This window comes from Centrocercus urophasianus, unplaced genomic scaffold (assembly GCF_019232065.1).
Source record: "Centrocercus urophasianus isolate 14NV4802_14NV808 unplaced genomic scaffold, USGS_Curo_1.0 seq_75, whole genome shotgun sequence".
Classification (NCBI taxonomy): Eukaryota; Metazoa; Chordata; class Aves; order Galliformes; family Phasianidae; genus Centrocercus; species Centrocercus urophasianus.
In genome coordinates, this window is record NW_024885366.1 from 111,820 (window position 1) to 126,766 (window position 14,947).

The 14,947-nt window shown below is 54.4% G+C and overlaps 3 protein-coding genes across 3 annotated transcripts; all 3 read left to right on the forward strand.

Annotated features, from left to right (window-relative positions):
- The first annotated feature begins 241 nt into the window (after positions 1-241).
- On the forward strand, positions 242-7,253 carry SMARCD1 (SWI/SNF related, matrix associated, actin dependent regulator of chromatin, subfamily d, member 1). The gene is made up of 13 exons (XM_042838281.1): positions 242-409; positions 551-738; positions 1,850-1,892; positions 1,985-2,107; positions 2,380-2,502; positions 2,992-3,108; positions 3,439-3,540; positions 3,639-3,800; positions 3,907-4,004; positions 4,400-4,535; positions 4,881-5,003; positions 5,237-5,338; positions 5,562-7,253. Exons 1-13 carry the CDS (start codon positions 242-244, stop codon positions 5,613-5,615), a joined length of 1,539 nt encoding a protein of 512 aa, XP_042694215.1. The 3' UTR covers positions 5,616-7,253.
- Positions 7,254-8,031: 778 nt separating this feature from the next.
- On the forward strand, positions 8,032-12,797 carry GPD1 (glycerol-3-phosphate dehydrogenase 1). Its single transcript, XM_042838266.1, has 8 exons — positions 8,032-8,124; positions 8,276-8,453; positions 8,883-9,023; positions 9,363-9,501; positions 10,205-10,317; positions 10,600-10,833; positions 11,011-11,117; positions 11,304-12,797. Exons 1-8 carry the CDS (start codon positions 8,084-8,086, stop codon positions 11,398-11,400), a joined length of 1,050 nt encoding a protein of 349 aa, XP_042694200.1. The 5' UTR covers positions 8,032-8,083; the 3' UTR covers positions 11,401-12,797.
- Positions 12,798-14,349: 1,552 nt separating this feature from the next.
- LOC122170980 (cytochrome c oxidase assembly protein COX14) lies at positions 14,350-14,717 on the forward strand. The gene is made up of 2 exons (XM_042838267.1): positions 14,350-14,403; positions 14,469-14,717. The coding sequence occupies exon 2, from the start codon at positions 14,477-14,479 to the stop codon at positions 14,633-14,635; it is 159 nt and encodes a 52-aa protein (XP_042694201.1). The 5' UTR covers positions 14,350-14,403; positions 14,469-14,476; the 3' UTR covers positions 14,636-14,717.
- Positions 14,718-14,947: the final 230 nt, after the last annotated feature.

Here is a 14,947-nt window from a genome sequence, read left to right on the forward strand (position 1 = left end):
ATTCCTCCACAATAGTGATCCTTGAAGCCCCCTGGGATCCCTGCAGCCCCCAGGACCCCGTCCCTTCCCCGCCTTCAGGACCAACTTCCCCCACCCCCCACCTCCCGCTCCCCACCACCACCAGCAGCTCCTCCCGCCGGCAGGGGGCGCTCTCTGCAGGAGGTGCCGCTCTAGGGCGGTGTCCGCGCGCACTCTATGTCAGAGCTCCGGTTCCGGTCCGCTCCCCTTTGTGCTGGAGAAGATGGCGGCGCGGGCGGGCTTCCAGTCGGTGACTCCCAGCGGTGGCGGCGGCGGGGCCGCTGCCGGGGCCGGAGCGCTGGGCCCGGGCACGCCGGGCGGGCCGGTGCGCATGGGCCCGGCCCCGGGACAGGGCCTGTACCGCTCGCCGCTGCCGGGGGCCGCCTACCCGGTGAGGCAGGGGAGGGGCCGGTGGGGGCGTGCGGGCCGCTGCGGGGCGGGGCGGGGCGGGAGGGAGCGGGGGCGGCGGGGACGAGGACGGGGCCGGCCCCCCCCGGTGGGCACTGGAGCGGTTTTCTTCTTCCCCCCGCAGCGCCCCGGGATGTTACCGGGCAGCCGCCTGGCGCCGCAGGGCCCCTCCATGGGGCCGCCCGGGTACGGCGGGAGCCCGGCGGTGCGGCCCGGCATGGCGCAGGCCGGCCTGGACCAGGCCCGCAAGAGGCCCGCGCCGCAGCAGCTGCAGCAGGTGCAGCCCCAGGCGGTGCCCAACCGCAACCACAAGTAAGGACCGGGGGCAGCGGCGGGGACATGGGAGCTCCGGACATGCCTGGGACAACCCTGGGGCAGCCAGGCTCGTGGGGCATCCTCGGGTGCCCCTTTGGCAGTGGGGGTTCTTGGGGCAATGGGTGTCCACTGGATGCTGCCAGGTGTCCCCAGGGCAGTGAGGGGCGTAGGATATCCTTAGGCATTACTGAAATAGGAAGGATCCCTGGAGCCGTGGGAGCTCTCAGGTCTTCCCCGTGCTCCTCTAGGGTGGTGGAGATCTCAGAACATCCTTGGGCATCCTCAGAGCAGCAGGGATCCTGAGGACGTCCCCGGGACAGCAGAGGAGTCTTGGGTGCATTCTTGGCCGTTCCTATGGTAGCAGGGTTCCTTAGGACAATCCCAAGGGCAAGGAGGAACCTCAGGGCATCCTTGGTCCATGGGGTCTTCAAGGCATTCTCTGTGCATCCCCAGGGCAGTGAGGGTGCTCACGGCATCCTCAGGTGGGCGCAGACACGTTGCTTCTCTCCCCACAAAGCCTATGGGACAAGATCTGTGTTTCAGGGTGTGGGCAGGCACTGACATCAGAGCGTGCTGAGAGTCCTCTCTGAAGGGGCAGGCGCTGACTTGGTGTCATCTGCTGGCTGCTTATAGCAGCACAAAGCTTTTCTGTGTGCAGGGCCAGGCCTGGGGCTCTCATTGCTGCTTTTTGTTGGGTGGCTGAAAGAGACTTTGATGTTCTTGTGCAGCTTCTTCTCTGGGAGAAGGGAGATTCCAGCAGATAAAAGAGTAATGTGCAGCTGCTGGACAAGAGCAAGTTTACATTCGGTTTCTGGCAGTACAGTGTGATGCCTTGGTAATATTGGTAATGCTGAGTCTCCTAGAAAAGTCTGTCTGAAGCAAATTGAGCCATAAGCCCCTTTGGTTGCTCTGTCAGTGCTTCCTTTTCAGTGATGCAGCCCTGCTTTCAGTGCTTTCCTTGGGGATGTATTGAGGTGATCAGCTGCTGTAGGGCTGAGAGCATTGCTGGTGCCATGGTCCTAAACCAGACAAACCTCATCTCCTTTTGTGAGGGTCCACTCTTAATTAGCACAGTGGTTGTCATTTTAATGCGTTCCTTACTTTACAGTGCTAAAAAGAAGAAGATGGCAGACAAAATTCTACCTCAGAGGGTGAGTGGCACATGCATTTGACAGCCTCTGGTATGAGATGTGGGGGAATTGATGGAGATTAGCATTTTTGATTGGCTTGTGCTCTGCTGTAGATTCGTGAACTTGTGCCTGAGTCTCAAGCTTATATGGACCTGCTGGCCTTCGAAAGGAAATTGGACCAGACGATCATGAGGAAACGCTTGGATATCCAGGAGGCTTTGAAACGGCCCATTAAGGTAGGCAGGGGATGTTTAGAGATTCTTACTGTAATCAGGAGAGTAGGAGGGCTCTGAAGGTTGTGTCATATCCCTGTAAGCATATAAAGAACTGTAATGCTTGAGACTTAAGTGGGGAGTAGAACCAAGACCGCCTCTCTCTGTGCTGTTTGTCCTGAGAGAATGGATATATGAGGAAAAGAAGAAAATTAAGCTTTGTTTTAACAAAACATAAGCGAGATTCTCATCCTTTTCCTTCAGAATGAATACTGAGCTGATGCTTTTTCCTGCAGCAAAAGCGAAAGCTACGTATTTTTATCTCCAATACCTTCAATCCAGCCAAGTCGGATGCTGAGGATGGTGAAGGAACAGTGGCTTCCTGGGAGCTTCGAGTGGAAGGACGGCTGCTGGAAGATGTGAGTGAGACACCCAACCACAGAGTTGATTTTATGGATCTGGAATTGGCAATTGAACCAGTTTCCTAGTGTCTGGGAGTGTAGCTAAGGGCTTGATATCCTCCTTCATCTCTGTTTTCCAAGGAGTCTGATGGTGACGAGACCGAGAGCCCAACTCGGAGACCGATGGGTATCCCCATGGCAGAACATGAGTTATACAAAGTTCTTATAGCTATAAGAATTAATGGTGAGAGCCTATCAGTGGCACTTGTGTACCCTGGCTCTTAGAAGCAGGGCACTCGCATTTTATGTAATTGCTGAGTAAGTTAATTCCTCCAAGCTCGTCTTTATCTCCAGTCTTTCACCATTTTTGACTTGGAACTTGATTTTCGAGCATGTATTGATGAATGTAAGTGTTCACAACTTAAAGGAACACTGTCGTATGCCTTGCCTGTGCTTGAGTCCTGGAACGTGCTCTCCTGACTCTCTTCCTTCCTGTGTTGCTTGCAGTCTGCTTTGTCCAAATACGATGCCACCAAACAGAAAAGAAAGTTCTCATCCTTCTTTAAATCTCTGGTTATTGAACTTGATAAAGACCTCTATGGCCCTGACAATCACCTGGTAGAGGTGAGCTTGCTTCTTTTTGCTGTATTATCTCTACACATGGGTTGCTGTTCCAGCAGACTGGATTTGTATGTAATTAGTAACTTCTGAAGTGGGGTATTTAAGGCTTTAGCAAGTGGCTGGGAGCCAGGGCTGAATTCTCTTGAATTCTTATCTTAGCTTTTCCACTGACTTGCCTGGGCTCTGAATAAATGCATTAACTCTTGTTTCAAACTATAAATGGGAATAAGATGAATCTTCTGTCGTGGGTGAGGTTGGGTGGCAAGCAGCAGGAGCAAAAGGAGTCGAGCGTGTGAGTGCAGCTAAATCCCCCTCCTGTTGCACATATTCCAGTGGCACAGAACTGCTACAACTCAGGAGACAGATGGCTTCCAGGTGAAGAGGCCAGGAGACGTCAACGTGCGCTGCACTGTCCTTCTGATGCTCGATTACCAGGTGAGATGTTGGATAGCAGCGCTGGGCACACGTAGCATTTGCTTTGCTGTCTCTGTGGCCGTAAGTCCCGTCTCACCTCTCCTTGCTTTTTCTTTCAGCCTCCCCAGTTCAAACTGGATCCCCGCTTGGCTCGTCTCCTGGGGATCCACACTCAGACTCGCCCAGTGATCATCCAGGCTTTGTGGCAATATATCAAGACCCACAAGCTGCAGGACCCTCACGAGCGGGAGTACGTCATTTGTGACAAATACCTCCAGCAGGTAACGGGATTTGTGGTGGGAATGAGCAACTGCTTCAGCTTTCCCTGGTCGGCTGGCAGCGGTCTGTGACACAGCTTGTGTTCCTTGCCCTGTGTTTCTGTCACAGATATTTGAATCCCAGCGGATGAAGTTCTCTGAAATTCCACAAAGGCTTCATGCGCTGCTTATGCCTCCAGAACCGATCATCATTAATCATGTGATCAGGTGAGGCTTCTTGTTTCTAGAAAGAGGAGAGGAAAGGATGGATGAGTCTGGCACAGGAAGATGATGGGATGTGCTCTGACTTTTCAGTAGTAGTTTCTCTGCGTTGCCTGCCGTTATTTCTTCACACAGAACTTTGACTCAGTGTCCCTCTTTCACAAGGAACTCATACTGCCTTTCATTACACGTGTGTGGGTAGAAATTTGCTTGGAACAATCACTTAGTCCATATGCAGCAAAGACATCAATAAAGCCTTGCTGTTTGCTGTTAGAGCTGAAGCTGACACTGGCTTGACTTATCCCTTCTGGCAGTCCTTGTGCTGCATCAGAACAGTCACAATTTGATGTGATGGCTTTTTGAACTACTCTTTCTGGTTCCTTTCTTGTGGATGCCCCCAGTGTTGATCCTAATGACCAGAAGAAAACAGCCTGCTATGACATCGATGTGGAGGTGGATGACACCTTGAAGACTCAGATGAATTCATTCCTGCTATCAACTGCCAGTCAACAGGAAATTGCTGCTCTGGATAACAAGGTAAGAAGAGCTCCTTCAGATCTGCCATCCTCATTACCAGATTACCAGATAGGAGTGTATCTGTGGAGCAAGATGAGCTCTGAATGTGACAGTTCAGCTTTGCTCTGTTGGGCATTTGGAAGCTAGAGTAGGGCAACAATGTTTAGATAGGTGGCTTTACCTGAAGCAGAGTTTTAAAGCAAATGGTCAGTGGAAAAACCCTTACAGCAGGAACCTGGGAGCTGTGAATCCTATCTGACAAACCAACCAGAATATAAGAATTCACCTTCTCATCTTGGATCTCTTTATGTTTCTCTGACACTTTTCCCTATTCAGCAGTCCCAATGCTGTGCTTATCTCCTTCAGATCCATGAAACAATAGAGACAATTAACCAGCTGAAGACCCAGCGTGAGTTCATGCTGAGCTTTGCCCGAGATCCTCAGGGCTTCATCAATGACTGGCTCCAGTCCCAGTGCCGGGACTTGAAGGTAAAAGCTTTTCTTGTGTGGAAGGTGGATCCAGTCACATGCTTCCCTCATTATAACTAGCTCCCACAGAGAGAGAAAGGCAATTTCCTGCTCAGAAAGCAAGACTTGAACTGAAATCAAACATAAGGACTTGACCTGACTGAACTGAAGTGTCTTTGAGGCAAAGGGGGTGTAGTTTTGTTCAGCACAGAGCTTTCGTACTCCCTGAACTGCTTTGTCCTTTGTGCTTTCAGACGATGACTGATGTTGTTGGGAATCCTGAAGAGGAGCGTAGAGCCGAGTTCTACTTCCAGCCATGGGCTCAGGAAGCTGTGTGCAGATACTTTTACTCCAAGGTGAGTGTCCCCAGGCAGGGTCCCTTCCAGACCCAGTGGCTTGGTGTAACTGCCACTTCTTGGGGCTCATGCCCTGGTGAAAAGGGGCAGTGTTAAGCCTCGCTTTCAGACACTGCTAGTGCATTATGATCCCCCGTTTGCTTTCAGCCCCATCCAGATGGGCCCTGTGGTACTTGAACACTGCGCTGCTGTCTGTGTTAATGCTGCAACTCTTCTCTTCCAGGTTCAGCAAAGACGGCAGGAGCTGGAGCAGGCCCTGGGAATCCGCAACACATAGGCCCTCATCTCCTCCCCATCCAGAAGGCATCAGAGCTGCTTGTGGAGACAGGGTGCTGCAGAGCACGCAGTTAAGGCTCACGTAACCACGCTGTGGTGCCAAGCCCTGCACCGTCATCCATCCTGGCATTGTCTCTGCTGGGGCAGCTCTACGACACCTGGGGTCTTCTGGGGTGTGGCAAGCAGACAGGCTCCAACAAGTACACACTTCTACCTGGTTTTCTTCCTGACTGTTGCCTTGTCAGTCCCAAGGCTTCCAAGAGCCTCCCCTAGACTCCGTGCTGCCTGTAGTGTCCCCAGTAGCCAGTTTGAATGCTGACTTTGAGCTCCTCTCAAGTTCAGAAACTCTTCCTCTTCCCGTTCCTCTTCAACTAGCATCTAGTTGTGGCACACATGAGACCTGACTGGGAAGTCAGGATCTGCTCAAAGGGCAGAGTTCTGTGGCTAGTCTGGTCTCTGCCTCAGTTAGTAGCAAGGTACCGGGAAATGGAGTGGGCAGGATGCTGACATACCTCCAGCCCTCCCCTCCCTCGCTGGGAGGGGGCTGCTGCACTGGGCTGCCTCACAGGTCACTCTCCTCCTTGAGGAAGTTACTGGACTGCATAGAGAATCTTTTCTTCCCTTGTCCCTTTTTCCTTGTCCTGCTCCCTTCACGTTCATGAAAGACTGCCTTGAGCTGGGAATCACAGGGGAGATGAAGCATCGTCTCACTGCACAGATGTGGAAGTGCTGGAGAGCTGAGAAAAAGCCTCGGCTTATGGTTCCAGCAAGCCAGCTGCCTGCTTGCTTTTCCTGTAGAGGGAGGGAATGCAGCAGCTGCCCAGTGCAATTGTGCAGGGGCAGAGTACTGTATGCTCATTCCTTTGGGACTGTTATCACATGTCATTTGCTGTGGGGACCAGAGGCTCCTTCCTGTGGGTCTGGGAGTACGGATCCATCCCTTGGGAGTGGAGGAAGCCCCAAGCATGTATTGAGTTAGCAGATGTTTCCATGCTGAAACTCCTGTGTTTTTGAGTCAAGTTATGGATCAGGAATGTACAAGTAGACTTTTTTTTTTAACATGGGGAGTAGCAGCTCTTATGCCTCTTCGTGGAATTATTTACTAGTGAACCAGGGGTCAGGGGTAAGAGAAGGACCTCTCTCAGCCTAGATCTCAGTATTTCTGCTTGGAACTGTAATGCAAATGGACTGTAAAGCAAAGTTGGTCGCGTTCTCTTGGAACAGCTGCGAAACCATGTTACTGACAGCCCTCCCCATCCCTGCACCTTGCTGTGGTGTGGTTGGGAAGGTTGCTGTGATTTTGGGAGCCCTTCCCATGTCTGTGTTCCCACATGTCTGTGAGTAATAGACCCTCCCCTTCTCCTTTGCCCCCTTTTGAAACTGCTCCTCTGTGGTACTGGGGGGAAGGTCTTGGTGCTGATGAAGCAGCCCAGTGACTCCTCAGGGTAGTTGCACATGAAGGATGCTGAACACTGCGTAGGCAAACATAGCTGTTGCAGAATAACTGCTTTTCTTAACTATTACGTTGGTTGGGTTTTTTTTTTTCCCATGGACCAAAACTTTTTTTTTTTTTTTTTTTTTTTTTTTGTACTGTATCCTTGTAGATGTCACCCAATTTTAATAAAAGCCTGTGAAAGAAGCTGTCCTCCTTCAGTGCTGACAGTACGCTTTCTCTCAGCAGCTGCCTTAGTGGATGACAACTTGTGTATTTGCCTGGGAAGGAAGAGGATTAATTTCACTTTTTAAACAAAGCCAGCTGGTTTAAGGAACTGCAGAGAAAATGTTCTTCCCACTTGAGCCTTTTGCACGGTGCCTTTCTTGAAAGGATCTCTGGCTGATGGAGTCCACTGAGCCTTTCCAGGGTGCTTTTGTGGTAAAAGAGCGAAGGATTTTGAGCAAAAAGGGAAATCCAGTGGCCAAGCTGCTGCTGAATGCTAGCCAGCCTAGTGCCCACACCGCAAAATTTGGAGAAAAAGGTTACCTGGATGTGTTAAGAGCTGTGCAGAAGGGACTTTGCCCTTAGGTAACCCTTTGCACAAAGCTTGAGGACGCTCATGAGATCCTGAGCACAGAAGCAAGGGCAGCACCTAAGGTCAAGCAGTCAGGGCTGCTGCTTGCCGCTGAGGTTAAGGCTGGGTTGCGTGCTGGGTCTGCAGTCAGACGGTTCAAATTTCCTACTGGGGGGGGAGGTGGAGGCAGGGGGGAAAGGCACTTATCGGGAGGAAAGAAAAGGCTTTTCTGCAGAAAATGGAGAGGGAGAGAGAGGCAGGACAGCCGTACCGGCGGCTGCGAGCGACCTGAGCCGCTCCTCCTCTGCTCCGGGGTAGCGAGCACCGCGGCCGGGCCGGTGCCCGGTTCGGCGGGGCGGATCGGGGCGGGCGGGGGGCGGGCCGGGCCGGCCCCACCGGGCACAACCTTCAAATAGCGCCCTTGGGCTCCGTGCTGCGCAGCGCCCTGCGTCTCTGAGCCATGGGTGGCAAGAAGGTTTGCGTCGTGGGCTCCGGCAATTGGTGAGCGCCCGCCTGGTCCCCAAATCCCAGCTGCCCTCCCGGGGCACTGCGTCATTCCCGGTGCCTCGGGATCCCCCCGGTGCCGGCAGCCCCGGTGCCCCCCCGCCCACGGCTCCTTTCCTTCCCCCCCACCCCCTCCCCTACCACACAGGGGCTCGGCCATCGCCAAGATCGTGGGCAGCAATGCGGCACGGCTGGGTACCTTCGAGAACACGGTGAACATGTGGGTGCTGGAGGAGGAGGTGGGCGGCCGGCGGCTCACCGAGATCATAAACACCGAGCACGAGAACGTCAAGTACCTGCCGGGGCACAAACTGCCCCCCAACGTGGTGAGTGCCTGCTGGTGGCCTTTTGTGCACGAGGGCCGTGTTTTATCACCTTGATGACAGGTAATAAAAGCTGCTGTGCTGTCGCAGCCCCATGTGCCAGCAGCGTGAAGGAAGGGGTGCGACGGGGCTCCTGCATTCCCAGTGATCTCGTGGCACACTTTGGGATGAGCTGCTGTCCTGGTTGTTCTCCCTGCCCACCTTTGCCCCTGCTCTGCCATCTCGCTGCTCTCAAGGCCAAGTGTTGCTGCCTCCAAGCTGGTGCACAGGGAACCAGGCTGAGCCTTTCGCTCTGCGGTTCTCCAGTCCCTCTAGAAGGGGAGCGTGGGGCAGTTTGTCCCCAAAACCCTTGCTCCTCTTGCTGTGGGTTAGGGCAGGCCCCCCTCTACAAAGCCTTGGGGACAAGTTCCTGATGGCAGCTGTGTTGTGCAGGTGGCAGAGCCCGACCTGGTGAAAGCTTGCTCCGGGGCTGACATCCTCCTGTTCGTGGTGCCCCATCAGTTCATCGGCAAAGTCTGCGACCAGATCAAGGCCCACGTGAAGAAAGGTGCTATCGGGATGTCACTCATCAAGGTGTGAGCAGAGGCATGGCCAGGAGGGTGATGAGCTTTTCAAGGAGAAATTGGAGTCTTAGAATCTTAACATCATAGGATTTTTTGAGTTGGGAGGGACCTTTAATGGTCATCTACTCCCCTGCAATTAACAGGTTTTGGGTTTAGAGCGGTGTACGCGGGGAACAGGGCACTGCCTTGCAGGGATTTGGAGGTATTATGGGGTAGGAATGGGTGAGGGCCCATGGGTGAGGAGTGGGGTGCAGCTGAGCATGGGGGGCTGCTGGGATGGCAGCATTGGGGTGAATGGGGCCAGGACTCCCAGGCCACGAGCTCATCTCTGTCCCTGGTTGTCTCCCAGGGGGTGGATGAAGGACCAGATGGGCTGAGGTTGATCTCAGACATCATCCACGAGAAACTGGGAATTGAGATGAGTGTCCTCATGGGGGCCAACATTGCCAGTGAAGTGGCAGATGAGAAGTTCTGCGAAACAACCATCGGTAAGGAGCCAACATCTGGACGCTCCTGACAGCGCTGACTTTGAACATCTGGCAGTCAGCCTGGCTCAAATGAATGGGGTGGCCACAGGGGAGACCTTTGAGGAAATAGTTCACTTACTTTCATTTCATTGGACTTCAAAGGACACTCACCTGGGCTTGCGTTGCTGCTAGCCAGGGCTGCTTCAAAGTTCACCTGGTGGCAGTTCCTGACATCCTCCACACTGTTTGTGAATCACACACAGCAGCCAAAACCAACAGAACTGTTCTCTGGGTTAGAAGTTACAAGATTCAAAGTGCCTGTATTTAAAACAAAGCAAACAAGCCATGCAGGAGCCTGGAGAGGAGTAAGCAGAGCATGCTGTCACTGTGAACATGCAGGGACGCTCTGGTGCAGGGCACTGCAGGGAGAACAGCAGTCTCCAAACCTAAATTTTGCCATCTCTGAAGATGCCTTTAAAAGTGGACGTGCCAATTCTGTGGTAGGGATCATCCCTGTCTTCTGGGAATTCCAAGTTTGAACCTTGGTTATCTGCCAGGCAGTGTGTGCTTGGCACTCTGTGGGCCTGCAAATGTTTAGCCATGTCCATCATTTGGGCAACGGATTCCTCTCGCTGTGCTGAATGCAGCAAGACCTCATGGGTGGGTTGGAATGCAGTTCTCCTTTAGAGTCTGCTCCATTATCTTGTCCCTTCTCTCTCGTTAGGCTGTAAGAATGTACAGTATGGGCAGATCCTGAAGGAGCTGATGCAGACACCGAACTTTCGGGTCACAGTGGTGCAGGAAGCTGACACTGTAGAGATCTGTGGTGCTCTGAAGGTGGGTGAGCTGCTCACTGTGGTTTGCAGGGCTTGAGCTCTGCAGGGAGCACGGAGTGATCTCCTCTGGATATCACACTCCAGCTTGCAGAGACAGCTGTGCAGAAGGCCTGGCTTTGGAGGGAGCTCTGTGCATGTCCTGCTCAGCTGCTTGGAGGGTGGTGGTGACCAGACAGGCAGGGGCAGGCAGCAGTCTGTTGATGGCATCACCACTGGCACCTGTAGATACAGCAGTGCCCTGGGCTTTGCTGGGAACACATCGCTCTGTGCTGTTGTTTTCCAGAACGTTGTGGCTGTAGGGGCTGGTTTCTGCGATGGTCTTGGCTTTGGAGACAATACAAAGGCTGCTGTTATCCGTCTGGGGCTGATGGAGATGATTAGCTTCGCCAAGATCTTCTGCAAGGGCCCTGTCACCCCTTCCACCTTCCTGGAGAGCTGTGGGATCGCTGATCTCATCACCACCTGCTACGGTGGTCGCAACCGAAAAGTGGCCGAGGCTTTTGCCAAGACTGGGAAGGTGAGCAGAGCAGGGAGCAGCAGCGAGGGGAGCCTGAAACCTGCAACAACGCAGGGCCAGATAGCACCAGGGTATCGGCCTTCACTTGCCCAGTGCTATAACCCAGCTCCAGAGAGTGAACATGGGGTACTGGATGACATGGCAGTGTCCAACTCCCTCTCTTTTGGGTTGTTGCAGTCTATTGAGCAGCTGGAGAAGGAGATGTTGAATGGGCAGAAGCTGCAAGGTCCCCAGACGTCTGCTGAGCTGCATCACATCCTTAAAATGAAGAACATGGTGGATAAGTGAGTGATCTCATCTCCCTTGTTTGCTTTTTTGAGGTTGGGTTGGGGGTGGAACTCCCCCCCATCTCCCTCACTGTCTGCACTGCTGTGGTGAGCACTGCACTGCCTGCACCCAATGAGCTGCTGCTGCCCAGTGCACCAGGTGCTGTGACTCTGCTCTGAGAGATTGCATTGGTCTGCCCGTAGGTTCCCCCTCTTCACAGCTGTCTATCAGATCTGCTATGAGGGCAAACCTGTTTCTGATGTCATCAAGTGTCTCCAGAACCACCCTGAGCACATGTAAACGGGCTCTGCCTGCACAACCACGAATCCTGTTGAGAGGAGGGATGAGCTCCCACCTACACCACCTTGCTACAGCTTTGTGAGGAGCCCAGACTTCTGGGAGCCTTTGCAGATCACTGCAAAGGCAGAGGTTCCCCTGTCTGAGCCTGGCATCTGCACGGAGGTACCTGCTGATCTCCTTTTTTCTCTGAAGGGCTCATTTAGCTTCTGCTGCTGCCTAGATCCTGCCCTGAGTGGGGCTGAGCATCTTCCTCCTTTCCCTTTCTTTTGCTTTGGTGGATTCAGTTCTCAGAGAGACTGTTAGGTCGTCGTGATCGATCCAGGCTATGCAGGAGGCACTGCCTGGCAGGTCAAGCTTTGCTATTAGCCCCGTGGGGCCTCTTGGCATGACACTAGCTCTTCCCTGCTTGCTGCTGTTGCTTTTGTCTTAACTGTCTCACAGAGGGGCTGTGTCAGTTCCTTCCAGGATCCACAAGAGACTGAAGCTCCCGAGGACTTTCAAAGGAGCTGATCATCACTCTTCTAAGAACCAGCATATAAAATAGCTCTTTGCCCCCTGCCATGTGCAGCTTCCTCAGTCACCACCAGCTGCTTTTGCTGCACAGCACAGCCAGCATTTTGCCTGTGTGAGGGCAGCTCCAGAGAGAGCCCTTGGAGTTCAATGATTTCACTTTTTGTTCTCACAGCTGACCCTGGCCTCTGACTCCTTTTGTCACTGATCTGCCTGTGCTAATTCTGTGCCTGCTGGCTGTCCCTGGCCAGCTCTCCTCCCTCGTATCAACTTGTTCTCTGGCTGGCTTTGGCAATGCAGGGACCAACTGCCCCGAAGTCTTTCTGAGCAGCTGGCAGGCTGCGTAGCCCTTGGCAGGGTACCTGATAAAGCAGTTGGGCTGTTGCTCTTAGAGGAATGATCCACAGCAGCTTTTTGCCTTCTCTCTGGCTTGTTCCACTATCTGCCTTAGGCTGGCCTCTGCTTCTCTGTGTGCATTTACAAGAGCTGAGAAAGCAGGTTCCACGCTTTCCCTGCTCTTGTGCGACTGCCCACGGGCAGGACAAGGGGCAGCAAAGGATGTGATCCACAACAGGTACAGAGAGCCCTTCCGCAGCACAGCAGGGGACAGAGGTCTCATGCCTTGTGCTGTGCTTTTGAAACTTGCCCCTTGTCCAGCTGGCTGCTAGATGCCCCTCAGACACTGACTCTGGCTTGCTGCAGCTGTCGTTCAGGGCACTGTGTCCAGTGGCTGGCATTTCCCATCCGGGGCAGGCTAGAGCTGCTGCAGGTCTTGCTGAATGCCCTCAGGCCAGGTCCGAGTGCTGCAGGTTCTCTGACTGGCAATGAACTTGTGTAAAATTATAATAAATTATAATAAATTTGGAGGGGGAAGGGGAGGCCGTTCACTCTGTGGTTCTGGTGCATCGTTGTCTTTGGGTTGGTGCCTGCTGCTCTTGCTAACGGTGCAGATGAGGGCAGTGTCAGTTCCTTCCTGGGGATGCAGCTTTGTGTGCTGTTCCAGAAGTGAGTAATAACACACGGCAGGACAGTACTGGGTGAGAACACAGCGCAGCATCCCACTTGATTTTTTTCAGCAGCAGTTCCAGCACTAAGTCTTAGCTGAGGGCTGCAGAGTGTTGAGATTGCACTGCTGAGCAGGGTACAGAATCCCAATCCCACCTGGGGCCTGCAGGAACCAGGTCAGGATTCCACTGTGCTACCCCAGCCCTCCCCTTCTCTGCTGTTTCAGTTCCTTGGGACATTCTGTGCTGTTTTATTCATTTCTCCCCTGCCTAGTCACTGTCTTTCTTTGAAATGCATCTCACACTGAGTGACCTTTCCAGGCCCGCTAGCTCTCCACTCACCCTCTTGCTAGGGGAATTTAATCTGCTGGCTCTGCAGTTGTTTCTGTGCCTTTTATTAGACGTGCATTCTTCGTGGCACCCTACGACCTTTAAATTCAACTGAGCTGAAAAGCACACAAAGTAGCCAGCTCTGGCTTTCTCTGATGAGGAACTTTTTTAGCAAGGTTGGAGGGAGGATAAAGGAAGCCCAGTGTCTCCTTGCAGGGCTGGCACGACATCTGCTCCCCTTTGTCTTGATGGGCTTCAGGAATCCCACTTGAGGCTCGTACAGTGTGACTGAGCTCTCCTCCCTTGAAACATTGCAGCTTCTCACCTCAGTTTGCTGTTGCCAGCACCTGCAGCAGGATGCAGAGCTTTGTTCTGGACTGGAATTCAGCTGTTAACCCATCTGCTGTGGAGGTGCATCGCTCCGAGCAGTCATTTCTCCACCACTGTGCCATTCCTGCAGGCCTTGAAGGCCCCAGCTCTCACCTGGGGGTGCTCCGTGTCCCCAGCTTTCCAGCAGCCCATGCCTCACACCAGTGTTGGAGTTCACAAGCTATAAAAAGTCTTCCCTTTGCCATTTGGAGTTATGTTCTGCAGTCTCAGCACATCTGCGTGCTGCAGCTCCTGCATGGCTCAGGGCTCTGCAGCCTGAAGAGAGAGCAGGGCTTGGGACAGGGCACATGGACAACTCTCATCGTCCTTCTGGAGAAACTCCTCAGGTTGGGAGCCCTCAGGGATGGGGAGAGGCCCAGTGCCCCCCTCAGTGGGGACTCCCTAAGCTGAAAGCCGTCTCCTCCAGGCCGCTGGTCCTCAGCCTCGCACAGGGCCGCTTTCCGCTTTCCGCTTTTAGTGAGCAGAGGCACCTCAGGGTGCTGAGGAAGGTCAGGAGAGCCACGGGGAGCCGCAAAGCAGGGCAGCGCAGGCCCCGGGTAGCGGCGGCCGGGATGCAGCGCGCGGGGCTGAGCGCCTGCGGCTCGGTGGAGGTGAAGGAGCGGCCCCGCGAGGGGGCGCTGTGATGCCGCCTCCCGCCTCGGCGTACTGCATCTCCCAGCAGGCGGTGCGGCTTGACGTCACCCTCTCACGTGACGCGGGGGGCGGGGCGCCGGGCGGAAGCGCGGCCCTGAGGCAGGCGCGGCGGCGGAAGTGGAGCCGACGGGCGGCGGTAAGGAGCGGGACGGGGCGGGTGGACGGAGCGCTGCTGGGTGTGAGCGCCGCGCTGTGTTGCAGGAGCGGCCATGGTGTCCGGCAAGCAGCTGGCTGATTTCGGCTACAAGGCCTTCTCCGGTTCCATGATGCTGCTGACGGTGTACGGCGGGTACCTGTGCGGCGTCCGGGCCTACCGCTTGCTGCAGAACCGCCGCGCCCGGCAGGCCTCGGCCGGCCCCGAGAGCTGAGGGCGGAGCGCTCGGTGCCGCCGCGGTGCCGAGCTGCGCTCTCGGAAGGGCCCGGAGCGCAATAAAACCACGTGGAAACGCCCGAGTGTGGTTGTGCGGCTGTGTGCTGGGGGAACGGAGAACGGGGATCTCGGGTCAGCACTCGCTGAGTACCGCGGGGAAGGGACTGACGGTCACAGCCGTAGGGGTTGAAGGGCCCTCTGAGCCCAAACCCCTCCGGCAGGTTGCAGAGGAAGCATTCCGGTGGGTTTGGGTCTCTCCAGAGGAGCCCCCCGACCTCTCTAGGCATTGTGTGCCCGGGCTTCCTCAAGG